Source organism: Anoplopoma fimbria, chromosome 10 (assembly GCF_027596085.1).
Source record: "Anoplopoma fimbria isolate UVic2021 breed Golden Eagle Sablefish chromosome 10, Afim_UVic_2022, whole genome shotgun sequence".
NCBI classification, from domain to species: Eukaryota; Metazoa; Chordata; class Actinopteri; order Perciformes; family Anoplopomatidae; genus Anoplopoma; species Anoplopoma fimbria.
Genome location: NC_072458.1, coordinates 23,637,508 through 23,665,500, shown reverse-complemented (window position 1 = coordinate 23,665,500; position 27,993 = coordinate 23,637,508). Strand labels below are relative to the sequence as shown.

The window sequence follows — 27,993 nt, the reverse complement described above, 5'->3', positions numbered from 1 at the left end:
TTGTCTCAGTGTGTCCCTCTAAAAGCAACAAGTACTGCCGCATTTTGGTCTCCGTCTCTGCTGGAAAAAGACTTGAAGCGCTCCTGATGGATCTGTTCGCCTTTAAGACGCTTCTCTTTCTGCTCTCTTTAATCGGTAAGAAGAAGTTAATACACTTAAGTCAGAGCAGCGTTTTATATCACTCATGTGTTGTTTTGTTATTTCTTAATTAATGTTCTCGCTGCTTTTCCATCGTGTGCGTGGATGGGAATATGGCGCCTTGGGTGTAGTCCCTTTGGATGTTCGCTCAAATAATGTGAAGTCCATCTTCCGATTATCCAGTTGAGGGTCGCTGTCAATGGGTGAAGGCAGGGTCCAGAACAGATTGGTTGCATTACATTACATTACAGTCATTGTATGATTAAAGTGTTATACATATGGGATCAGCAGCTACATTTATTTCCCCAGAGTTCCCGTTCAACTGCTTTCCCAGGACAAAAGCACCAGAGAAACCAGTGAAGCATTGGTTCTGTTCATAGTCAACAGGGAATCCAAAATCGGAAAATTATAAAGAAAATCTGAATTTTGTTATTCGTCGACGAATCCAGAAGAAAACGCATCTTGTTTTTCTTACTTTTAGATGATATGCTCGAGTAAGAAAGTATGGAATAAAACAATTTAAAAAATGGGCCACGTACTAAAATGAATTTAGATTTTAATGTGATGGATTTGTGTGGTCAGTATGACTATATCTAAAACCAGTGCGTGTACTGGGAGAGGAACGGGACCTCTTCAGAACTTGCCTTCACTTTTTTCAGTTGTCTTAGTATTAAAGTCATTCATTGGTAGTTTGCAGGTCATCTACTGGTACACAGCAAAAACATAATAGTCAATTCGGCTAATTCGATTTTTCCAAAATGTAAACTAATACACAAAGAGGGCTCGTGTCAGTGTATCCTGGCAACATTTGACTTCCTCCTTCTTGTAGTCAATATGAAAACAGAATAAATGATTGACAGAGATTCTTGCCCTCTCCCTCTCAGGGTCCTGTGTGGGAGAGACTCTCCTGCCGAAGGGTCCGCTGGAAGCAATTTTGGGGAAAAGTGTGACCATAAAGACCCTGGTAGAGCATCCAGAATTCGATTTTATAACCTGGAATTTCAGCGACGGCACCCAGCAGATTAACGTGGTCACACTGAGTAAGGCTGGCCTGAAGGTGGCCGACGCTTACAAAGGAAGAGCGACGGCGAACACGACCAATGGACACCTGACCATCACCGACCTGAAGGCTACGGACAGCGGGGATTTCAGCATCAACATCATATCTCTGGCTGGAACTAAAACCGCAGAAATCAAACTCAAAGTTCTGGGTAAGTCTGTTCCCTTATGCTTTATTCTACAGTACCAGTCAAAGGTTTGGACACACCTTCTCATTCAATGGTTTTTCTTTCTTTCTTTCTTTATTATTTCCTACATTGTAGATTAATATTGAAGACATCCAAACTATGAAGGAACACATATGGAATTATGTGGTAAACAAACAAATGCTCAACAAACCAGAATATGTTTTATATTTTAGATTCTTCACAGTAGTTGAATGAGAAGGTGTGTCCAGACTTTAGACTGGTTCTGTACATTAAAACAGAAAGTCCTTCACCCATGGCCTTAACGAACACATGCATCTATCAAACACATGTTATAATACTTGTGAAGCCACTTTAAATGACTGCACAGTTTGGTGTAGCCCTTCCACTTACAATTGCGACGATTCTTAACGCAATCTGGTGCGTTCCGAAGGCGGAAGCCACACCTGTGCAGGTAACAAGTGAGCAAGTTGTGCGTCGCTCAGCAACCACACGGCGTAGCACCCGTTTCAGGGACTATATTCCTTGGCGGAGGGAAATGTGTTCAGTCTACAACTGGAGAATTTGAGTCGCTGATGCCGTGTTCATTTAACCTGGAGCCATTTGTTATACAGTCACTGAGCAGTGATGCCTCCTGTGTTTCACTTCAATGGAGAGCCTTCTTCTTCCCTGATAGAGGAGTTGATTCTGTGCTCCTTAAGGGTGTGGCCCTTGCTGCTGTTTGTGCTCCTTTAAGGCCATCACCTCACTGCTCCACTATTGTACACTCATACTGTAGCTTTAAAACACACACACACACACACACACACACACACACACACACACACACACACACACACACACACACACACACACAGTGATTATGAATGCTGGCGTATACACTGAGTGAGGTGTTTTTGTTAAAAGAACAGTTTAAATAAACGCAAACAACAAGTCTTAAAGCTGACATCAGAGAATTTGAGTGTTTGATAATTGTTCTTGTAAAAATGAATGAAAAGATGTAATCATTCATCCACACAGTTAGTTGTCTATTGCTCCACTACTTGATGAAGCTTCACTCAGCTCTGTTTACAGTAAACAGATTCAGTCAGCCGACGTTCTGCCGCTGTCAGTGGGACACAAAGCCACAGGACTCTTATGTCAACGACGTGATGCCGGTTAGAATCTTTGTTTATCAAGGGATGGTCAGCGGTGAGGCATGTAGGCTTTTCCCAGCATTCCTTTAGACTCCCATTCATTCATTTCCACACTCTGCTCTACCAGTAAAACCACACTTATACCCACACAAATACTCAAAAACAAAACCACAAATGTCTCCATGTTTTCTTTCTTTAATCTCTTCTCGTTTGTGTCAACATAGCTTTGACCCTCAAACATCAGAGCGTTAATAAAACACTTCTGAGATGAAATGATCTCCAGAGTGAAGTTAGTGGATGAACTCCCTGCTGTCAGAAACTGGTTACCACTCCTTCACATTGTTCCCACGCACCTACTGTTGCATAATCGTCAATAAAAAGAAAAGAAAAGAAAAGAAAAGAAAAGCCCTGCACTTTTAAGAAACGGAGCTCCAGGATAATTGAGAACGAGTCCAGCAGGTCTAGTCGGTGCCATTTCTCTGCTGTGTCTATTCAGATGTTAATGCTCAGAGCACAGGAGAGATATTGTGGAGAGAAGCCGACCTCCAGGAGAACAGGTTATTAAATTCTCCGCCCCCATGTTGAACTATTAACTGCTCATTTGTAAGAGGATGTATCAAACAAAACTATTGCATGAGAATCCACCCTGAAAATACTTGGGAGAGTCTTCAGAATCTGGCAGTTTCGCTGGTGTTTTTGGGTCCGTTTTGTTTTGTTGTTTGGGTCATTTTTCTTTTCAGTGATGGGATGGTTTCATTTAACAGCGTGCACTAAATAAACTTTCTTTCTGTTATCTTTCTGTTTGGATTCGATCAGATAAGGGTTCATGTTTTTCGGTTCATTCATCTGTTCCTCCTGGTTCCTCCCTGCAGAGCCGGTGTCTGGCGTGGCCATCAAGTCCAACCTGCCCGAGGCCATCGAGCACAACAGCACCGTGGTCCTGACCTGCTCCGCTAAAGGCTCCTTCCTCAAGTTCACCTGGCTCAAGGGCGCCACGCCCATAGTGGCCGACGGGAAGCGGGTCACACTGAAGACTGTCAGTTTACATTGTTTTTATTGTCTTTGTAGGACTGAGAGTCAGCCAGAGGGAAAGATCAGATAAGATAAGAGAAGATAAAATAAGATAAGATAAGATAATCCTTTATTAGTCCCGCAGCGGAGAAATTTGCAGGCTTACAGCAGCATAGAGTAAAGTGCACACAAGAGACATAGTAGAAGACAAGATAAAAATTAAAATTAAAAAAACAAGTATTATAAATAAGCAATAAAAAACAGTAGAAAATCAACAATAACTGAAATATTATATTATTATTATTATTATTATTGAATATGTTAATCTAATAAGTCCATTTATTCATTCATTTATCTGTTATTTCTTCGTTCATTTTTAATATTCCCTGCATTCATTTGTTATAATCAAGGTCAAATTTAAGGATTTATAATGCAGAATTTCATTAATGCATTTTTCCATTCGTTAATTCCTTAACTCAACATGTATTAATTTAACCGCTCAATCTATTACACCAATGAAGGTTTTGTTAAAGTTAGCAACAAGTTAAATTTATGGAGGATGTGAAACCAATTTGCACAGTTTTTAATCAAGAATGTTCTTTGTTCTTTTATTGATTTTTAATTGTTTATTTGTACTAAAAAAATATATTTTTTACATTATTGTATATCTGATGTTCTTTGTGCTTTGGACTGAATCTCAGGAGGAACTGTCCAGTACTCTGACCTTCACAGGAGTCCTCAGGACGGACCTGGTTGGTCCCATCTACTGCACAGCTGCTAACAACCTGGAGACGGAGAAGAGCGGCCCCTTCAACCTCACTGTCCACTGTGAGTACTGCACCTACACGGCGGGTTTGACTGACCTAACAGAAGAGCTAGTTGGTTAGCATGAGCAGTGACACAACCTTCAGAAAGCTAAATTGGTAGAAAAATCTACTTTTTTAGCGTTTAAAATGTTTCTTTTAATGTGTTTTTAATCAAATGTGAAGCCTTAAGGGGTCACTAGTGTGGCACGAATATTTGAGAGTTTGAAAATCCCCTTCACAATATATCAGCCAGCATTATTTAAAAAAACAAAACACACATAAACAAATCTTACCTGATAATGATATTTTTAATATTTCTTTATTTATTGTGACCCAGACACCTACTAAACATTTCTAACAGTGTAAAGACCTGAATACACCGGTGGGTGCGTGACGAACAAACAACAGGAAAATGCAAAACATGCAGAATACTTGCCTGCAATATTTTGCATCAAATTTATTACCTGCAGTGATGTGAATTTGTGCAATTAAACACTTTTTCAATAAAAGGTTTGAATAGATTCATGCAGACGGAGGAAGAGCCCAAGAGACTGGAAGATATTTCAATTCATTTCTTTTAGTGAAATGCTTTGAGTAAATCTGATCTCTGGTAAATAGTTATAGTGTATACATCTAATGCTTTTATTGTGAAAGGTAAGAACAGATGGAGCCGGATTTCGTTACTCACAACGAAAATCAACCTTGTTCCCGCGCAAAATTACATTTTTTTTTCCACTGCATAATATTTGTGTTCTGTGTGAAAGTACTGTGAAAGTAATAAAATATTGATGTGCGAATTAATCCCACGGTGTTTAAAAGCCTCAAGAACAAACGTGTCGGCATTCTCTGGTGGACGAACTCTGTAATGGAGACGACTTCAGTCCGTATTTTATTAAATGAATCCGGCCTCTAGATAGTTTGACAGTTTCCGTTGCTCCACACCTGTTGGACAGTCAAGCCGGTAAGACATGAGTCAGTCCTTCACACCCGACAGATCACTGGTTTAAGATAGATTTCTTCTCTCACTCTGAATCACCGTGATGCCCGGACCTTTGACAGTATTACAGCATCCACTCCTGCTAAGACTTTAAACCCGACCGGGTGTCTGAGCCGTCTCGTAGTCTACGTGACTCCTGCAGTTTAGATTGTGGTGAGTGTTTGCAGGCCGCTCCCTCTCTGCCTTTATTAAAACCACCCTGTGTACACAGCGGCCTGCACACGTCCACTCCTTCCACATGACTAACCTGAAAGCCAGAGAAACCACACCGACCGCCGCTTCACTCTGTTATTAATTAATCAAGAGCTTTCCACCTTTACAATTAGTAAACTTATATTTTAGTGGTTTATTTATTCATATATATTTTTAATTCTTATTATTAATTTACTTTAAATGTGATGTACTTTCATATATGCATATAAGTATACATACGGCAGTGTGTTTGAAAATATAAACCATATAAACCACTATAAACTGTGGGGATACCGGTGGAGTTGAGGTTGGTAAGAGACGTTTGGTTCGGTGGGTTCAACGTATAAAACATTTTTTGTGATGCTAATATCTCTGTTACAGAGACGCGCTGCTAGAAACGTTAAAAGTTTAAATATGTTCAACTCTTCAGTGCAGAGTCACAACGCTCATCAATGTCGCAGTTGACCGAGGCAGCCAATCAAATGAAGCCAGAGGCAACTCAACTACTTTACCACTGACTTCCTGTTTTGCTACCGGTAGATGTGTTAGGAATATTACCAATATTAGCGATTTTTAATGACGATGAACTATATTATTTTCCCTTCCTCCTCATTCAATACCAAACCATCAGCTAGAGCTTGATGTCTGCATTGAATCCACTTTTTCCCAGTTATTAACATTTGGTCATCTGGTTTTGCCAGACTCTCCTTGCCAACGATTTTGAAGCTGCCACGCCTGTTTGGACGCGTCCCGGTGTGATCAGGGGCCTAATGTAGTAAAATGAGTCTCTAAATATAAAAGTCCAGATCCCATTTCGACTTTCCCGATACCAATCCCAAAACCTGAACTTACATATCAGCCGTTACCGAGTACCGAACAGATACCAGTGTTTTAAAAACTAAAATATTTATAACATTACAATATTTTTAACAGCTGTAAACTAAAAGTGTAAAATATTACTACATTTCTCACATGTTGTTAGCTATGGCTAACGTTCCTCTCTCTGCTAGCACCTTCATGGTTGCCACTGAGCATGTGCAACTCTCAACAGAGATGAGAGAGATTTCCGACTCCGAGATCATTTTACATGTTGATGGAATTAGCTGACGGGTGAACCAGCTCGCCTCTTTCTCATCTCTGCTCAGAGTTGCACATGCTCAGTGTCGAGCAGGGTGTACGGATCAGGTTACAAGTGACGTGTTGATGTTTCTATTATGTGTGGTGTAGACGAGCTGATAAATGGGAACATGATCGGATCGGTGCTTAGACTTGAATACTCGCCGATACCCGATCCAGCATTTTAGGCTGTATGGGAGGTTTTACGCTACTGGTATCGTTATCAAAACAACCCTATTAATAAAAAAAAATATATAAATCTCTATTCTTCAACTGGTCTGGTGTGTAGTGAGTGAAAATGTAACTCATATTTGAATACAGTGAGCGGTTACAACATGAAGATGTGCATGAAATCACAATGAAAAAAATCAACATTTTAAAAACGGTCAAACATTGTTTAGGGTTTATTTATTACTCATGAAACCAATACTTTAAGCGCATTAACTTAATGTTATTTAACCAGAAACTTCAATAATTGGTTCAAGAAGCCCACTGAAAAACGAGCTGCAGCTGTTATTTTAATGTGTTAGATCAATATTTAAAGACATTTAGTATCAGATCGAACATTTAAGGATTCGACCGGGACATCTGTGCAGAAACCTCTCAGCCATGAGGATTAATGTAGACTGCTGCTGAGGTTAGCAATAATCATGACCAGCATCTTATTACAAGTTGAACTCACCCGTTTCCATGTGTTGCTGCTCCACAGACGGACCAGAAGGAGTCACCATCAGTCCAGCCAGCCCTCCCAAGGTCATCCGTTCCGATTCCAACTTCAGCCTGTCGTGTTCAGCCGTCTCCAGCCCGTCCGCCTCCTTCACCTGGTACCACAACCAGGAGCAGATGGAGTTTGGGGGTCCGAGCCTGCATCTGAAAACCATCTTAGTTCACAAATTTGGGAGTCAAGTAGGGGATTACACATGTATGGCCAAAAACGAAAAGACCCTCCGCACGGTCCCTTCTGCTGCCGTCTCCTTCGCTGTGATGGGTGAGTGATCTAAAGCTCTGTTTTTTGGCCAAGCTAGCGGCGTGCTCTAGGGATGCTATTGTCTGTCTGTGTGTCTGTCTGTGTGACGGTTGGTCTGTCCACCACTTTGATCCAGACTGAAGCATCTCAACAACAAAGGCTACGTTCAGGCTGCAGGCAAATCCGATTTTTATCTTAAATCCCATTTTTGAGAAAGGCTGTTCTTAAAGTTTCAGCCGCCAGTAACTACGTAGCTATGCTGGTTTTCCAACGCAGAAGCATTCCCGCTTTAGTAGCAGTGCAGAACTCCTCAGTCGCACCAAGGAGGCAATCTCGGATTCTGATGAATGAAGCCGATGCTGAAGTGTCTTAAAACCTGCATTCTCTCTAGTGTCCATCAGGGGGCGACTCCTCTGGTTGTATCGAAGTCTATGAGAAAATGACTCTACTTCTCTCTTGATTTATTCCCTCAGTAAACATTGTAAACATGAGTTTATGGTCTCAATCTCTAGTTTCAAGTCTTCTTCAATACAGCATGATGTTCATTTAGTAAATGATGCTCCATTTAGAGTCAAACAGACCATAAAGCAGGGGATGCTTTAGGGCGGGGCTACACACTGATTGACAGGTGGACACCAGGGCGTCTCTACGTCACTCCTCCTCAGTCCTTATATGGTCACTTCCTGTTCACTGGTTGCAAAAAAGGTTAGAAAATGATGGCTTCATAACAGCAGTCCAAAAAGTCCCAGTGGGTGACGTCACGACAGCTACAGTGACGTCCACTTCTTAGTTACAGACTATGGTCGCACCACGACATTCAGACATTCATGGCTCCTAGATGATCGAGTCTACTGACTTGAGTGATTCTCTGACTTTTTTCTCTCACGCCACCATGAGGTTCACATTAGTGGTATTTAATGAACTATTAGAAGGATTGTCATGAAATGTAATAGGCAAAAAAACTGCAATTAAATTGTAACTTCCCTTTAGCAATAAATTATAAAATTGAAAATGATTTGGCTGCAACCTTTAAGTAGTACATTTCAGCAGCTTGGCTAAATAAAACAAAAAAATATTTCACCGTTAAGAATGAGGTAAACTTGAACTCTTGAAAAAACAAAGCAGACTGAAACCTTTTCTTTTCTCGGTGACATACCTTGGAGGCGTGAGACACTGCGTGTTACACAGACTCACATGAGTCATTCGAGCTGACAGCGACGCTTCCTGAATAAACACAGGCCGTAGCGACCGCGGCGGATACCTCGCAGTCTTTACCTGTGAGGTGTTGAGTGTGTGTGACACTCAGAGACTCCCTCAGAAGGTTCAACAGGGACATGTGCTGTCTGTAATTATACTGCCAAGGAACCTGTTTTTTGGAGGATGTTGTTTTCAAGCTGGCGGCACAATAGTGTGTGTGTGTGTGTGTGTGTGTGTGTGTGTGTGTGTGTGTGTGTGTGTGTGTGTGTGTGTGTGTGTGTGTGTGTGTGTGTGTGTGTGTGTGTGTGTGTGTGTGTGTTTTAATGTAAAACCTGCTTGGTTGGAGGATGGTCTTACATTATTGCCTGAATAGTTTCAGTGTTTTTTTTCTTTTTGGGTGATAGCAGAGAGGAGCAGGAGGAGTTTGCATGAAAAAAGGAAATGAGATGATATTCAGCATTAATATCTCATCAAACAACTATTATCTATGTTGAGATAAGGTGGAGTAATGTCTACCTGAGCGGAGAATGAAGGCCCTCTCCCTCTGTGTGTGTTCTCATCAGAGCTTCTCTGTTGACTTAGCTTGGCCAGTTGAGCATAAGTTTTTAGTGCATGTGAGCGTGCCTTTTGGGTGCATGTTAGTGCATGTGAGCGTGCCTTTTGGGTGCATGTTAGTGCATGTGAGCGTGCCTTTTGGGTGCATGTTAGTGCATGTGAGCGTGCCTTTTGGGTGCATGTTAGTGTGGGCTCACCCACGGCTGCTGTTCTGCAGCGCTCTCATACGGTGGTTACAGCGGATAACGCCATCAAGACCGACAGCGTTGTCGTGGAAGTGTAGCTGTAACTGTTGATAGTATTTGCATTGTTTGCCCTGTTAGCCTGTTAGCTTCTAGCCGCTGGCACAGCCGTCGCCATGTTGAGAACCATACAGAGGCAACAGAAATGTTCCCAATCTCGTATAAAGCACTTTCAAGGAAGATTGAAACAGTAGGAAACTGCTTACATTAGTTCTGTATCCAGCCAAATATCTGAGAGGATTATTATTTTAGGTTGTAGAAAATTCTCGTTAAAAATAGATACTTCCAAACACTATTCAGTTGCATTATGGGGAATGTAGGATCAGGTGTTTTTGGGGGGCTTGACTAATAGTAGGGGCTAAAAGTCAGGATATCTTGGACTCTGTTGCTTCAGTTTTGTCCTTTGTTTTTTTAACTGCAGCATCCTTTAGCCTTTAACTTAGAGCTTCTTCTTCTCTCTCACTCATTTTAACTTGGTTCTATTTCATTTTATGAGGTTTATAAGTCCCAAGTGGTTTGCAATTTTATGTTTTGAAAGTAAATGAATGCAAAGGTCATCAAAGTAAAAATGAACACCACAATGGGTCTAATGATATAAAAAAAGTACAATATAGCAAACAATAAAAATAAATAAATTCTCTCTCTTATCAATGTTCACAGACGCCATCTCAGGCGCTAAAGTCAGCGGTCCGTCTGCCACCCTCATCGCCGGCAACAGCACGGCCAACATCAGCTGCATGGCGATGGGCGGCACCGTGGATACCATAACCTGGATGAAGGACGGCAAACCTCTGTCTGCCAGCAGCCGCCTGGTGTTCTCTGCCAACATGACCTCCGTGATGATCAACCTGCTGCAGAAAGAGGACAACGGAGAGTTCACGTGCCAGCTGACCAACCCCGTCAACAGCGTCAAGGCCTCCTACAAGATGGTGGTCAACTGTGAGTGTTTGTTCTGCCAAGAGACGGTGACGCAGGGTTTATGGTTTTACACTGGGAGGCGTTTATGTCCCGGCACTGATTTCTTTTTATGGCACTTTTATTACCAGAACTCATTCAGGGTCTATAAAAATGGGTTTAAATTGTAATAAACGTCAATACGTATAAAAACTTTAAAGTAAACAGAATAATATGAATGGATTCTTATACGCTACATGTGAGATCCTTTATTGTTAAACAGTAGTAATAAAAAAACTGGAATTACATCCTTCTGACATTATTTACATACAATAACATCCTCCTCCTCTGTTTCACCTCCAGACGGTCCTGAACAAGTGATGGTTGCGGGTGAAAAAGCCGTAGAAGTGAACGACAAAGTGGATCTCAAGTGCTCCGCCGCCTCCGTCCCCCCCGCCAACTACACCTGGAAGTTTAACGGCACAATGACCGACGTCAAAACGGCCCAGTATCTGATCGAGAAGGCTGTCTACAAAAACACCGGAACGTACACGTGCGAGGCGCACAACGCCGTCACTGGCAAGACCTCCATGTACAGCCACACCATGTCCGTCAAAGGTCAGGTCATGTCTGTAAACTGGAACATACCTCTGGTTTTAAAAGGAATCCACTGATTGTCAGCCGAGTTTGTTTGGCTTTTGTTGGGCTCTCTGTGGTTTTATTGCCTTGCTTTTGCTTTGCTTTGTAAACTCTGTTTGTAAAAGTGCTATAAAAGTAAATTATTATTATCACATATGATCTAGCAGTGCAACGTCTCAAATAATAGGTAAAACAATGTCCCTCCCCAGACACAATAGAAGTTCATCATTTCTCGTCAGTTACTTTTCACTTTACTTCTGTAAACTCAGAGTGCTTCGACAGAAAATTGACTTTAAATTCCAAAATAACCGTCGTTACAATCATCCAACAGTAAAGACAGCAGAGGACAGAGCTGTTGAGCTCTCCCAACAGATGACATCAGTACTGGATTATCGTATACATCATCGCCCAGGCTAAAAGAAACCAGACCGGTTCATGACTCAGCAGCAGCGTCCGTTTGTCAACCTTAAAACATTTTAGCTTTATACGTACCAGTAAAGTTCCACTAATACAAAACTCAATTTCCTCACAGGAAACCTCTAAAACCAATGACCTTTTCCTTTTAATGACATTCATTCTAATGCTAACATGCTATTATGCTAAATGTTACATGCACTTTAACATCCAATAGCTGTTAACTTGAGTGGTAACATACAAGCTAACAAGCTAATGTTAGCAATTAGGTCAAAGCTCAGCTGATCCTACCTATCAGGCTGCAACACCTTGTGTTGTGCAACACTTAAGTTCATGACCGGACACCTCTAAAACTTAAGGAGGGAATCCCTATCAGGCCTACCAAAATTTGGTATTTGAGGTTGCTGCTAATGTTAGCATGCTAAAATGCTAAATATTTATTGCATGTTAGCATTTTTAATTTATGTAATTTATAAGCTAACTTTAGCATCAGGTCAAAGGTCAGCTGATCCTAAGATGTCTGGTAAAGTTAGCATGCTAAAATGATGAATGATGTGTGCGTGTTAACATGGATACGATGGAGGAATTTAACATGCTAGTTGTAGCCAAAAGTCCAGTGACTATATATTGGCTTGTTAAGCTCAAAAAAACGTATAAATATATACATTGTTAACAGGAAAAGGAATCTGAATACAATATGAGCCTGTAATTACCTGTTACCTCTCCTTGACATTGTCAGATTATTGTTACAGACAGATGACGTGGTGAATATAATGTTAGATTTTTGATTTGAGATTCGTTCTCAGGATTGTCTCATGTTGGAATGTGGCTCCTAAAATGATGCATATACCTTGTCATATGGTGAGCAGGGTTCACTTCCGCAAGCGTTGCTTCTTGCCACCTCCAATCAGATTCATTTCCTTTCTTTGGTTGCTGCTCTGAGATGTGAAGTTGTCTTTAAACATGGCAGCAGTTTGCAACGATGAAGCTGCTGTTTTTGTTGATAACACAGATGTTTACCAGAGTTTTTGGACCTCCCGCTGCATGATTTTGATTTAAAGTGCATTTACATTAAAGCATTCCCTCCCAGCAGGATTTTAATGATGTTGTTTTTGTTGTTTTTGTAGAGGAGGGAGCTTTGGATGACGGTCTCTCAGACGGAGCCATCGCTGGAATCGTCATCGCCGTCCTCATCGCTCTCGGTGCCGCCATCGCCCTTATCGTGTACTGCAGACAGAAAGTACCGTAAGTACTCTGCTTTATCCAGTATTGATGTGAACATCATGGTGGATTAGAACACAGTGACTAACAGGAAGCTGTGGTTTCTCTGTGGAGCTCTCACGCAAAGCTGGTTTCAGTGTGCAGGTGAACGTAGGCTGCAAAACGAGTTCTCATGTGAGGTCTTGGCTGAAAGTGTGTTTTTGTAGAAATTTTTTATTTAACTTTGGCAATATGAGCATCATTGTCACATTGTCCGTTTTGCAAAGTTTCGAAATGTTAAGACACTCCCTTATTCCCACATCGGAAAAGTGGTTTCAGAAGGAAAAGAATTCAGAGGCTTTTTCTAGAAAGTTGTTATGTCAGAATGTTTTCAGGTGTTTGTGTTTTAGTTTGGATACTTAAGTTGTGCTCTGGTCATCCTGTTTTATATTATTTATTTAGGTAGTTAATGATTTGAAAACTCTGCTTGGCTCGACGGTTGTTCCTTGTCGTGAAAAGTAAAATATTTCCCTTCATTGGTACAAAGAGACTCAACCAGGAAATCAGAACCAGGATTATATCCGTCATAACTTTGGTCACTGAGAAATGCCTTTTTCTTCATTTCTTCAACGATAAAGCTTTCTTGGTAGTTTCTTTGCTGCTATTTACTGCTTTAGGGTTAAAATGTAAAGAATAGATGTGTGTTTGTGTGTATGTGTGTGTGTGTTTGTCATCTTTTTATTTAAGTGTGTCCTTTTCTTTGTTTCTGTGTATGAATTCATGTCAGCCTCTTCATGGCCTTCTAGGAAATATTCTTCATTCCTCTCACGCCTTGGCGTCTTGCAACATGTTAGACTGATGCACTCACACACTTAAACACACACACACACACACACACACACACACACACACACACACACACACACACACACACACACACACACACACACACATGCAAATACATGCACACACTCTGTCGAGCTGCCACGCCCTTCAACACTTTTGCAACAGTAACTGTCACATAGGCACCCATTATTCACTACATACCTTCAGCAAACAGCATTTTTGTTTTGTTCAAAATGTCTCCAAACAGAATCCGGGTTGCGTATCTGCAGGGTTTGTTTTTTAAAATAATGACGAGTATTGAATTCAGGGACATGTCGACTCCCATGTCAACAAAAAATATTTAATTCAGATTCAAATTAACAAGGAAAAGGAAGCGTTTGAAGTTTTTTTTTTTTTTTTTTTTTTTTTACTTAAGATAATCCTTTATTAGTCCCGCAGTGGGGAAATTTGCACTAAATTTGCATTAATAACTTTAACAGGTGAAAAAATGTGCCATGGTGAGATCATTTCAACTTTTTCCATACAAATTTTGTAGAATCTAATGTAATTTTACATGTTACAACAGCATCAACTAGAAAAAAGTATTTATTTTGTCAAAAGAGATAGACGTGCATAATTAGGGCGTTTGTTTAGTGTTCGGTTTTACTAAAAGACATTCTCAGGAGTCGGCTCTTCATTTTTTCTAGAAGGCACATTTTGTTATAAGCCTGTTTTTTGGTAGGCAAAATTTGCAGGTAATATCACAGTTAACGTGAATTACAGATGCACATCGCTAACCAAGCTAGCGCTAGCGTTAGCTGTTAACGGTGCCTCCTCTTCAGCTCCACCCTCTCATCCAAATATGGCAACTTCTGGTTCCAAAAAAGCAGAAAGAAAACAAAACAATATTGCGTCCACTTCGTTTTGTCCTTAGAAGGACTTGCTTTCAGATAAAACGAGGCTTATGAAGACATGAGAATCAACTTGAATTTTCCCGCAAAGGACTTTCAGTTGCAACCACATGAAGCAACAGTAACAGTAACGATCAGATTACACCTTTCACAACCGAAGAAAGCTGAACAGTGGCAGTGATGCAATGCTGCACCACATCCTGTCAGATGTCAACATGATGTGCAGCGCAGCAGGAAAATGGCATCCTGAGACAGCAAACATGAGTCAGTGACAGACGCAGCCTTGACATACCAACACGTTCCCCGACTTTGGCAACTTGAAATCCGAGAGGTTGCAGCTCAGTTTGTAGACACAGGAAATTGAAATCAAAAGACGTTTACCTTTTCCTTCTTCTTTTTCCACTTTTTAACGGACTCATGCTGTGCTGCCTCCGTTCCGAGTTACTCTTGCTGCATTATTGCACTCCTTTACTTCATATATTTCAAAAAGTTTGCCAAACAACGTTTTTTCTGCCCTGTTGAGGTTTGGGAAACACTATTTAGTGAATCTGATGGTCTGCCACACATTTTCCTGGCTATCATTTGAAAATTGAAATTTCAAAAAAATGCAAAATCCCAAATTATAATTAACTTAATTATAACCACCTGGCAGCGTGAGTCTGCGTGACTATTTTTGCAATCGCCATCTTGGAATACTATCGTCCCCATGTTGTCGTTTTTTTACTCTAAATGGAGCATCATTTACTAAATGAACATCATGCTGTATTGAAGAAGACTTGAAACTAGAGATTGAGACCATAAACTCATGTTTACAATGTTTACTGAGGGAATAAATCAAGAGAGAAGTAGAGTCATTTTCTCATAGACTTCTATACAACCAGAGGAGTCGCCCCCTGGTGGACAGCAGAGAGAATGCAGCTTTAAGACATGAAGCATCGGCTTCACTCGTCAGGCTGCAAACACATTTTGAGACTTTGATTGACATTTGAGGATGATAAATGATTCTCACCAAACTAAAGGGTAACTTTTGTATTTCTAATAACTATGCGATACTTTTTGCTAATATTTTCTGAGGTATCGTTTCAGCAGGAGGTTTTTATTTTCAGCCCTGAAGACGTTCTGGATGGTTTGTTTTGTAAAAGCAGAGGAATCCCTGTTTATATAACCCCCCCCCCCTCCTTCTTCCTCTTCTGTCAGTCAAGCGGGACCTGATGATCATATGAGGCCACCGAGGTCGCCAGGTGTCAGGTAGACCTAGTCTTCAGCTGTAGAGCAGCTCTCGGGGCCCCGGGGCCCCTATGGATGATTGACTCGTCTGTCCCTTTGTCTTTTTACCTTCATCGCCGTCATCATCACTGTTAGCGGGTGTCAACACTGGTGACGGGAAGCCTTTGTTCTGCAGTGGGCCTCCATGTCGGTGTTGTTGGTTGCAGGTCGAGCTGACCGCCTCAGGCGATGGTTCAGGATTCATTTAGATGTTTTTAAATGCTGAGAGGAGCACAAAGAGAAGAACAGATATATGAGTGTGGAGAACCGGTTCTGGTGGTGCAGAGTTACTGGTGTGGTTTTTGCCTTATTTCAGTAGTCAAATCAGCAAACCTGCTGCCACGGTAGGGGATAAAATAACTCTGTTAGCTTCCAGAAACAGCTTTTCTAATTATGTTGTAGAGAAAATTTCCTCACTGCACATCAGTGTTGGGATTAAAACTAAAACCGGTTCTCTTCAGGTGTGAATAACACAAACACACCTGTTGTATCTGTTATGGGAGAAGGACGCAGACATCTAAATAAAGATCTCTTCCTTTGATAGTCAAACAGAAACCCGTATGAGCTTTCAGTAAAGAAAAGGAATTAGACAATTCAGCAGACAGAGTCTCACATTTTACCACGAACCGAAACCACCGACCCCAGAACGTGCTGATCCGTCTGAGGAAAAACCAACCTGGTGTGACAGGAGAGGATTTACAGAGTAATCTAAAAGAACAGAAATGTCAGGAAATATCCCAGGAACTCTGTCGCAGTATGGACTGTTCAAGCAGAATTGCGTTGCTAGGCAACGGCTTGGGTCCATGTTTACTTCCTGTCAGGTGATTCACATACGCTTGGACACTTTTGGAATGTTGACATTTACAACAGTGAAATCTTTTATTGCTACTAATTTCAGCTAATTAGCGTTAGCTGCAGATTTGTAACAGGTTGTAATTTAAAAACAAACGTAACAGACAGAAATACGCTCTGTCTGTTTTCTCTACTTTTTGTGATGTAGCCTGGCGTTCGCTTGATCAAGTATTAGCATTTTAAATAGCTTTACCTTTGTTTTAAAAATTCGAACATGCGTTTGCATTCCTATCGTTGGTCTGACGCTCCAGAGACATAACTTTACAACAAGAAACACACTCCCCTCTCTCGTTGAACGTGGCCTTGTCACCCAGGAGGAAGTTTGTTTGTGTGAGTTTCGGTATTTTTGAAAACAAAAAACAGCTGACTGCATTCCTTCGTTCTCTGCTGTCAATCACAGCCGTAGAGACTCCGCCTCCTCCTCAGTGACGCGCTGGCAGGAAGTGTGTATAGCAGCTTCCTTTTTAAGCATGTCATGCAGAATTTGATTTAGGATCAACGTGTTGTGTTTTATATTGAAAAATCTCTCTCTCTGTTTTCTAAATTTAGAAACAGTCTCACTCTTTGGACCGATTAGTCGTGTAGTCGAGTTTTCTGAAGTATTTCACTTGTTTACACTTCTGTGTACTTTAAGGACACTTCGACCTTGTTGGTGTTCTCGTGGAGACATTTAGTCTTCTCATTTAGACATTTTGTTTTAGGCACGTTAAAGCTTCTGAATGCACCAGAGGGATATATATACTGACCTATTTTATATCATAGAATAAAATGGCAAAATCTATTTTTTCAGGCATCCAAACAAAAACACATTAAAAAAATACATTAACTTCAAGTTGACGGAACAGGAAGTGTATAAATGCTGACTCAGCTCTGGGTTTGGGACTCATTCCTGCAGCTTTCTATTAACCATTCACACCTTCAGCCTGCAAATTTCCCCGCTGCGGGACTAATAAAGGATTATCTTATCTTATCTTATCTTATCTTACCTGCATTTGCAATGACCATTTCAAAGAGTTTTTTCATACTTTAACTGAATAATATTTAGAATATGAAGAACTACAACCCAGGAATTCCCAAGGATTGAAACTAGATTCAAATAAGCACAACTTTACATGTCAGAAATGTTTATTTAATTATTACACTCCTCAAATTTGTCTTTGCAAAAAGTTCAAAGTGAGTAGAGAAACCAGTCGACCCAGCAGACCTCTGCTTCACCAGTTTGGAGACATTTGTTTGTTCGTAGCTGGAGGGGATTCCGTCTGCAGCCACGAGGAGACGAGAATCCGACCAGAGCGTCTACATTGATTCACTAAACACAAACTTTGGATTTGATCTTGAAGGAAAAATGAGTTGACTTCACCCTGTAATTTATTCTGTGGTTGTTTGGTAATTTGATACATTGAACTCGTGAGAAAAAAGCTTTATTCTGATATAATTACAGGGAAGTGCAGAATACAACACAACTGCTGAGATACATGTATATTGTTGGTAACCATTTTGGGGATTTTCATGTTTGTGTGAACTGGAAAAAAGCTTTTGTGCAACTTTAAAATAATTTTCTTATTCAGTCAGAGCTGCTCTGCACAATCTACCAAACTAACATGATTAAAAATCTTCTCCTCTTCATGCTACGTTCGGAAAAACAAGCTGCCAGCTGGGAAAACCCATTCATGACACACCCCTCGGTCATAATTACAAGTTAGATATTGAGGAATTTATTTTTTCCACGTCTCCCACCATGGATTATTAGCTCCAGAGATGTGGAGGCAGATGACAAACATGCCACCAAATGGCTTTTATTGTCAGAAATGCAGACGTTTCTACCTATGAAATGTGACTGCAGCTTGTTTTTGGGTAGATTATTTGATGTTTTAATGGGTTTAACCAGTAATTAACTCCAACGCTTTAATGTTTCACATGAATTTACCTGTTTTATACAGAACAAACACGCGGTCCTGATCCTTTCTATAAAATTATCCAACGACCTTTGACCTCTGCAGCCTCTTTTAGAAAGCCCAGTCGTGTTCCTGAGAAGGAGCCGTGTCTTTCTTTCCAGCGAGGGCGAGGCCGTCGGTACGGAGAATGGCAGGAATGTCACCGTCATGTCTGCACTCGTCTTCTCTCTACGTTTGTGTCGCTGCTCGGCAAAACTTCAACACTCCAGCTTCTCTTCTCTTTACACTTCAGTTCTGTCTCTTTCCTTTTTTTTTTTTAAATCAAGCCTCAGTAGTTTCTTTTTTTCTTTTCCTCTGTGGTAAAAGTTTATTTGTCGGAGCTCTCGTCAAAAGAAAGTCAGTGTAGGGCTTTAAAGAATAGAAAAGAGAGGCGTTTAAAAGGTGCAGGCTCACAAATAAAAAGGATGATTACATAAGTAAAAAAGTAACATATCTTCATATTATAGAATGAGGAGATGAATTGAAAAACTCACACAATGAAATGTTGATGTCAGAAGCTCATAAAACACTCAGAGGTTTGGCTGCTGAAGCCTTAAGCTCCCATGCGACCACAGGAACTTTCCCCAGAGACGAGAAACCTCCTGAGTCGCAGGGACCAGGGTCTAAATTCAGTTCTGGGGTCTTTTTAACCCACAAAAAGATCCTGGTTGGGGAGAAGTACTTTCTGAAAGGACAGTACTTTTGGGTAAAAGTTTACACGGATGACTGACTCTGATTGGTCAAACACACACAGGGTTGATGCTTCTACTGCTTCATTCATAAAACAAGGAAGTACTCTAGTACCAATGTGAACCATTTTAGAACGAGGGGAGAGCATTTCTCTTTGTAGGATATTTAGGCTTTACTGTCAGCTTCCTGGAAAAGAGAGAGAGTGTAGAGCTGTGTAACTGAAGTCATGACCTTTCTATTGTTATATCATTATTACTCAACGTGTTAGCATCTTACGGTTATCCATCTTCTCCACTCATGCTGCTCTATACAGGCTCACTTTAGAATAATCAGGTCATCAGACGATGAAAATGTCTGTTTGTGATCGTAATTAAGGCTCCAACGTACAATTATTTATATGATTTGCCCAAAAAATGAAGTAATTAAACATTTGGTCCATATCATTTGAAGAAATAAGAAATCCCAGAATTCAAAGAAAAATTATTAATTTGTTTTGTTTTGGCAAAAAAGTGTTCTGCCTCTTCCTGCAATGTGATCACATTCATCTCCAAATAAACAAACCTTATCTAAATCAACAACAAGGTTGATAGTCAACAAAATATTGAAACTATATTTAGCAAGGCATACAGGCTGTTCAGTCACTCGAAACAATAAAGTGAGGAAGGTAAACAAAGCAGCGCCGTCGTCGTCTTCTCTGCCGCTGTGTAAACTCGACGGGTTTGTAAAGTGAATGAAAAGCTAAAGGGTCAAAGTTTATTCTCTGTCCTCATCAAAGATCACCACATCTTTTCTGTTTCCTCTCCTCGGCTTTGATTTCTCACTTCTTTGTATCCGACTATCTTACTTACCTTCTTACTTCCAATCCAATGCTCGTATCAGCGTCCTTAAAAAAAATGTATCACAGTTTCTCTGATAAGATTCAATGACTCAACAAAAAGGTATTATTTATTTTTAAAGACGCTGGCTGGTGTATGCTATGTTGCAACACTTTAATCCGTCGAAATGTAAAGTACAAAGTGACATTAGACTGAACTGTGCTAATGTGTGCTCAACGTAGCAACGTCTTACTATTTGACCTTAAACTTTATTTAGTCTTTGGGCGTGTACGAAGACGAGAATTTATCCTTTTCTTCTTGAGCGCTTCCTCTTGACTTCGATATATAGTTTTTTTTTCTGCACTGATCTACTGCATACATGAATCCATTCTCCTCCAGTTAATATTCAACAACTTTATAAACATTCTAGAGGACTTTATGTGGCATATTCTACAGATTCTCTTTGGCCCAGATGTCAAACGCAAACATCTGTCCTGGTCAGTCCTCTCTCACTCATGTCAACCTGTCGATCAACAAATCGCTGCGTTATAGTTCACTTCCTGCAACTGGCCAGTCCAACTGCAAGGGAGTTACCTTGGAAACAGTCAGAGACTTCCTCCTCCTGCAAGTTTTAAAGAGGAAGTTTAGATAAACAGCAGCAGAACTCAGCAACTTTTAGCTCCGTCACGACTTGAGAGACCTTTCACCTTCTTCCTCTGTGAGTGTGAGTGTGTATGTGTGTGTGTGTGTGTGTGTGTGTGTGTGTGTGTGTGTGTGTGTGTGTGTGTGTGTGTGTGTATGTGTGGGTGATGAGATGACATCATCCTGAAAGCCTGTCAGTGAAATGACAGGCACGTCAGTGAATCAACAAACCACAGAAGTTCCTTTACAAAATAAAACAGTACATAAACAAGATAGTGGTTGTTGTGGGCCAAGAAATTACAGCTCCATCTATTAAATGTTACATGTCATAATATTTCTGTCAGTTTGAATGCAACCCGTTAGATTTATTTCTATCTAATCTTGTTTATTCTCCGTGTTCGTACCCTCGTTCTGCTGATATCACTGGTTGTGTGAGCATTTCTTCACAGAGCGTCGTCTAATTGCTGTTTTCTGTCGTGTGTTTCTGTCCTCAGGGTCGAGTCTCCGTACTAAAGAAGCTCCTTCACACAGCTGGTGAGTCTCTTTAAAACAAACTGATAAAAACACTGACATCAGTTAATGCAAGAGAATGCACTTATTATGTCCACATCTTAAACTTCTTCAGCACCCTTTAGTGCACGTCTGCACACACATACACATACACATACACACATATATTTTTGTGCATTAAACAGATGCATTTAGTAAAGTAGTATTACACCACTGCTGCTGATATCTAGGATAGAAGTTTATCTTATTAATATTAATCATATCATATGTTATTTTGTATCATATTATATTAAATACTAATGAAAGTTAAAAAAAAAGTTTAAAATGACCACACTTTATGTCCCTGCTTGTGTGTGTGTGTGATCACGTGTGTGTGTGTGTGTGTTCACATGTGTGTGTGTGTGTGTGTGTGTGTGTGTTAACATGTGTGTTTGTGTGTGTGTTCACACGTGTTAGCAGTCTGTGTTGAAACAGTAGCCACCAAGGCTGTCTCCACTTGGTCGAGCAAACAAAGTGTGTGTTATGTGCTGTATGTGTGTTTGTGAGATAAGTCACAAACACACACACACACACACACACACACACACACACACACACACACACACACACACACACACACACACACACACACACACACACACACACACACACACATTCCGTGTGTCTGAGCCCTGCAGCAGCTTCCTGCTTTGAGCCTGCAGCTTTCTCAGCCGTTTCAAAGGAAGTTAGTGTTTTTTTGTCTTTGGTCTGCGGACACGAGATGAAAGATTCAGAGATCGGAATCAGACACGAAACCAACCTTTCTGAGAACGAGAGCTCCCTGAAGACTAGAGAGTATAATTCAGAGGGCTACGTGGTTTATATCGACCCAAATAATATACATTTTATTGACTTACCTTTATATTATGAGTATTAAACTAAATACACATCATACAATAATACATTAAATCGGCAACATTTTGAGAATGTATATTCACGGATGAGGCTACTGCTGATGATTAATAAATCAAGAGAGAAGTAGAGTCATTTTCTCATAGACTTCTGTACAACCAGAGGAGTCGCCCCCTGATGGACAGGAGAGAGAATGCAGCTTTAACACATGAAGCTTTGACTTCAGTTGCCTCCTTTCTGAGATGCCTTGGTTGCATCTTGTTTGATATGATACCAAATCCCCATGGAAGTAAAAATGTCGTCCCCTTATAGAGGATCAGGATTACACTAAGACTGATTCAGGAACAGTTAAAAACGTCTCTGAAAAAAGTCTTGTAACATCTTTTAAATGAAACTCAACACAAGTGAAGAAGTAAATTCTGTATCACACTAAACAATAAGTCAGTTCCCTGAAGAATGTTTGATGAATGAATCATAAAAGACAAAACAAAACAGGTTTCACATCGACAGGTGTGGCAGAACAACACACCAATAAAACACTGTATACATGTGAATGATATGGTGCAGGAACTCGTGTGTGTGTGTGTGTGTGTGTGTGTGTGTGTGTGTGTGTGTGTGTGTGTGTGTGTGTGTGTGTGTGTGTGTGTGTGTGTGTGTGTGTGTGTGTGTGGAGAGGAGATGTGTATTCATGGATGTTCAATAGGAGAAGACATACGGCTCCTTTTATTCTGAAAATATCTGATATCTGCAGCTCTGCTCACATTTCCTTCCTCTCTTCAGGAGACCCCGGCCCCAAACATCCGACTATTTCCTTTTCCCATGATCCATCTGTGCAGCCGGGAGGAGCCGACCAGTTGGATGTGAAGCCACCTCGCCAAACCAGATTCCTTATCATCCTTCTGGATTCTATGGCTGTTTGGATTATCAGCTGGAATCTTCAGTTTGTTCAGTCTTTTTTTTGTTTTTGGAGCTTTTTTTCACCCTCACCTTCACCATCAACTCGTCCACCATCACAGGATCATCACCCTCCTCCTCTTCTTCTTCTTCTCCTCTTCCTCCTGGTGTTTCACAAACGTCGTCTCTCACCTTACATCCAGCTCGCCGCTTCCTTTAGGAAACTAAAAACACAGAGAAACTCTGTGCGACAGAAACGTTTCCTGGACTAAAGCTGATGGACTGACGGTTACGATGAGAGACTCTCTTTATCCTCCAGGAAACCTGAGGAGGAAACACACACACACACACACACACACACACACACACACACACACACACACACACACACACACACACACACACACACACACACACACACACACACACACACGGAGGCCACACACGAAGACATTCAGGATTCTGGGTTTTAATCTGAAAAAAAGTTGTTGTGGTTTGATTTATCTCCCCCTCTGTGCCAGGCGGGTGGAGTTTCCCCGATGGGGGACTCTTCCAAGTGCAGAGAAGGATTTCAAAGTAAAGTTTCCGATGCTTCTCCGCTTTTTTGGAGGGCAGTTTGATCCTAAATACCTCAGTTCCTCTGGTGCTCACCTGTTGTTTTTACACGTTGCCAGATTATTATTTTTACTGAGATTACTACAAAACTTTATTAGTATTTCATTCCCTCTCTGTCTGGCTGCTTTCCTTCACTTTTCCTTCACACTAACATTCAACACTACTGAGCTTTTTAATTATTAATATTTGTGTCTTCATGTTCCTGAAGGAGCTTTAAAAGTGTTCTTCGAATTTAAAGGTTACTAATCAATTTGTTATGTGTTTATGTTAACAAAAGTACACTTTTTTTAACTTTCAAATATTAGTATTGGCTTCAAAAATCCATTGTGGAAATAAATAATGTAGAAAAGAAACACACGCTCCTAAAGCTGTGATTCTGGATTTCTTTATGGTCCAGGATCCTCTTTAGTGTTTGTTGAAGTCGTCCCCTGTGGAAAATACACCAGAGTAGAAAGAGGAGGAGGTAAATGTTTAAGATGGCGCAGACAAGATCCAACATGCAGGGACGAGTCGGGTGGTGAAGGTGGAGAAGAAAGAGAACCAAAGAGAAAAAGAAAAATGGCGGGAAGGTGTTTGTTGGCGGTGACATACTCTAGTTTTGGAGGGAAAGTTTGGAGAGCTTCAGGGCGGTGCTGCTGATTTAAAAAAACAACAACACACAATTAAAGTTTATTTAAACTAAATTATAGTTTTCACAGGTAAATAACACACCTGACTTTCATCTAGAAAAACAACAAACCCCTATTTTGTATTATTTTAAGCTCAGCTTTTCGCCGGATCACAAACCTTTTCTTGAGTATTTTGTCATCAAACCTCCTGATCTTTGAGCTGAATGATGATTTTGTTTGTTTGTGTGGTTAGTGCTTGTGTGTGATCTGAGACTTAACATGCACTGATCTCCAGTGAGATAAGTATTTATTTTGTTAAAAAAAAAAAAAAAAAAAAGGAACCTTGATAACTGGAGCTGAAGATCATAGCCGGCATGCAGATCACGCATTCATAAATCTCACTGGCTTTTTGTTCGATTTTTGAGTTTTCACCGTGAACTCCTCGGGTGAAGATGCTCAAACCGAATTTGAAAAGTCTTAAAAACAACGTGTCGTTTTCAACATATTTATTCCTCCAGTTTGGGAAAACACACAGCACAGAATGTATTAATAACAACACATCAGTTTTCCCAAACAAGACGCGTTAATATGTCTTAAAACGACACAAGCGGCCTTAAAGAAAACTGCTCTCACTGTACATAATAGAGATAGATACACTGTAAACAATTTGTTTGTGACATTTTTTTTAAATGTATATGTGGGTTGTTTTTTTGTTTCTTGTTATGATTTATTTGTTAAAAAAAGACTTTTTCTTTCTCGTTTTGCTAATGTTTACAGAGACTGTCTCGCCTCTACAAAAAAGATTTCTTAAAGATTTTAACACAAATGACCCCCAGGTGAAATTCCTGTCCAATTTGACATCCTTGTAAAGCCATAAAAGTTGTGGAAATATTTTCCTAATTTCGATTTTGCCCTGTCGTGTTTTTATTTATATAGAAATATTCTGTTACCGAGAGGCTTCTGTTTAAATGGTTGAAAACTAGAAAACGACCAATCAGAGTCTGAGTACCTTCAAACCATCCAACCGGTGGTGTTTTCTATGTGTGTGTGTGTGTGTGTGTGTGTGTGTGTGTGTGTGTGTGTGTGTGTGTGTGTGTGTGTGTGTGTGTGTGTGTGTGTGTGGTGAAAAGAGAGAGAGAGAGAATGTGTTTCTCCAGGAGAATAGGGCGTGGCAGATGAGGAAGAACAGAAAGAGCCCTCGGCTGCAGATCACTGACACACAAAACCATCTCAACAAGTCACTGTGTCTCTTCTTCTTCTTCTTCTTCTTCTTCTTCTTCTTCTTCTTCTTCTTCTTCTTCTTCTTCTTCTTCTTCTTCTTTTACTACTACTACTACTACTTCTACTACTACATCAGCTTCTACTACTAAGTCTACTTCTACTTCTTCTACTGCTACAAGTACTACTACTACTTTTTCTTCTTCTACTACTTCTTCTACTACTACTAATTCTACTACTACTACTACTACTACTACTACTTCCACTACTACTTCTACTTCTTCTTCTTCTTCTTCTTCTTCTTCTTCTTCTTCTTCTTCTTCTACTACTTATTTTTCTACATCTACTACTACCACTACTACTGCTTCTACTACTAATACTACTGCTACTACTTCTTCCTCTTCTTCTACCTCTTCTTCTTATTCAACGTCTTCTTTTACTGCTACTCCTACTAATACTTCTACTTCTACTTCTACTACTACTACTACTACTACTACTACTTCTTCTTCACATTATGAAAACTAGACAGGAATACAATCATCAGAAGTAGTTTCTTCAGCTCTCTGTAAACTTTTGAAGAAATATTCTCTCAAGGTCAAAAAAGAAGAAGTACAACACACAGAATAAGCTGAGTCTGGTTGGTTCCTGTGGGTCAGGTTAACCTCCTGATAATCGTTTCCTTCAAAACACCCCAGAGATAAAAAAAACACACACACACACACACACACACACACACACACACACACACACACACACACACACACACACACACACACACACACACACACACACACACACACACACACATACACACACTATAGAAATCATATCGCTTCATCTTTGTAGTCAGAAACATGCAGAAGAAGACTTACTAAATAAATCCTCTCCAGATAAAGAATAACATTTCCTTAAATGAGTCCACTAAATAATCTTTTTGTACCACATATTTTCTATGTAGCTGTTGTTATTTACCTCTTAGTTACATTTAAATACTTGTTGACACAGAAACCAAGCGCTCCCATGGCTGCAGCAACACAGGTTAATGTTTCCAAATAATCTTCTTTATAGATATAGTTTATAGATGTCTTGTTTAATTGGTGAAACTTTGTTTTAATTGGCTTGTATTTAACATTAATCCATAATTTATTAAATATAGACGAATATGGGTTTGTCAAGCAGATCCCATAGAGCTAGATATGTGTTGAAGATATAAAACTAAATATATCAAACTCCACTAAAATAGAGATTTTAATCTACAAAAATGTTTCAATGAAATGCAGTTTGTACAAACTGTAACCGTTCGCTAAAACCAAAAAAACTAAAACTAAATGCTTCTCCAACATAAAATCTATTTCACTTTCATAAAACTCCAATAAATCCTCATGTAGATTTCTTTCTGAGCGATCCGGATAGCGACATGTTGTGAATGCGTCGGTGTGAAATGTCGGCTACGTGTTTGAGGTCTGCCGCAGTGGGCGAGGTGTCCCATGGAAAGGACTCCTGTGGTTTCTATAAACACATAGCAGAGCAACACAAACACATAAAACACACACACACACACACACACACACACAGCGACTGTCTACACCAACAAAGGGCTAAATACTGGTAAACACACACACATAGAAAACATCTTCTTTATCACTTAAAGCTTCTTCTTTCATTATCATCAGTTTTTACTCTATTAATCTCTGTGTTGTTGAAGCTTATTTAAGAGATCGGGAGCATTTCTAGCGTTGTCTAAAGTTTAGTTTATACCTACTTTATACCTTTAAAAGATGTTGCGTAGCTTTTCAGACGTGACTGTCACAAGTATTCACTGAAAAACCACTATTAACCTGTCTGAAGATTTTTACAAGATGGTCAGTGAGATGCTTTATAAACACGAGGTCTTAAAAAAATCTTAATTTGAGTTAATATTTTGCATCCAAAATCAAATTGTTTACAGGATATACTTGTTTTCTTTCTTTACAGGATTTTTATATAGCTAATAGAGTAGTTCATGTTTATGAGATATGAGTTTAAGGTTAAATAAACTTGCTTCTTCTCAGTACAGTTTATTTATACAAGCGGAGCACGTTGGTTTCAATATTAGATGTTTTTTAATCCATCAGGGCGATTTCTTTTCACCTACACGCAGGTTTTTGGATGAAAACAAACTTTTACTCTCATGATTTCTGCAACATCGCCATAGAAACTTTGATTCAGGAGAAAATAACAGGCGTGTGTCTACGTTTGATTTAAATTCATCATTCTAGCTTCTGAATTTGTGCTTCATTTGACTTTGACTTTACAAACCACAGACGTATCAAACAAACACCTGAGTTGTAAATATGGCAGCAGCATGTTTACTGTCAACCACCACTCAAAACACAAAATCATTTTCATGAGTTATTCGCTTCGGGCAAGAAAGAGAATCATATTTCTTTAAAATATCAAACTTTTCCTTTTATAACCCGCCTGAACCTCATAACATTTAGCTTTTAGCAACTTTGTAACAGATAATCGCTACAGCGGCGTTCCCACTGAATGCAAATCAAATGTCAGTTGTCCGTTTGTCAACTTTTCCACTACACATTTTTCTTAAGAATCAAAAGCAGGGACCAATGAGAG

General features: G+C 40.0%; 1 protein-coding gene across 1 annotated transcript; it reads left to right on the top strand.

The window, feature by feature from the left end:
- The first annotated feature begins 34 nt into the window (after positions 1 to 34).
- si:ch211-264f5.6 (carcinoembryonic antigen-related cell adhesion molecule 5) lies at positions 35 to 25,068 on the top strand. The gene is made up of 10 exons (XM_054605552.1): positions 35 to 135; positions 1,023 to 1,349; positions 3,352 to 3,515; positions 4,192 to 4,318; positions 7,311 to 7,589; positions 10,223 to 10,501; positions 10,820 to 11,074; positions 12,637 to 12,754; positions 21,139 to 21,178; positions 22,826 to 25,068. Exons 1-9 carry the CDS (start codon positions 87 to 89, stop codon positions 21,155 to 21,157), a joined length of 1,617 nt encoding a protein of 538 aa, XP_054461527.1. The 5' UTR covers positions 35 to 86; the 3' UTR covers positions 21,158 to 21,178; positions 22,826 to 25,068.
- Positions 25,069 to 27,993: the final 2,925 nt, after the last annotated feature.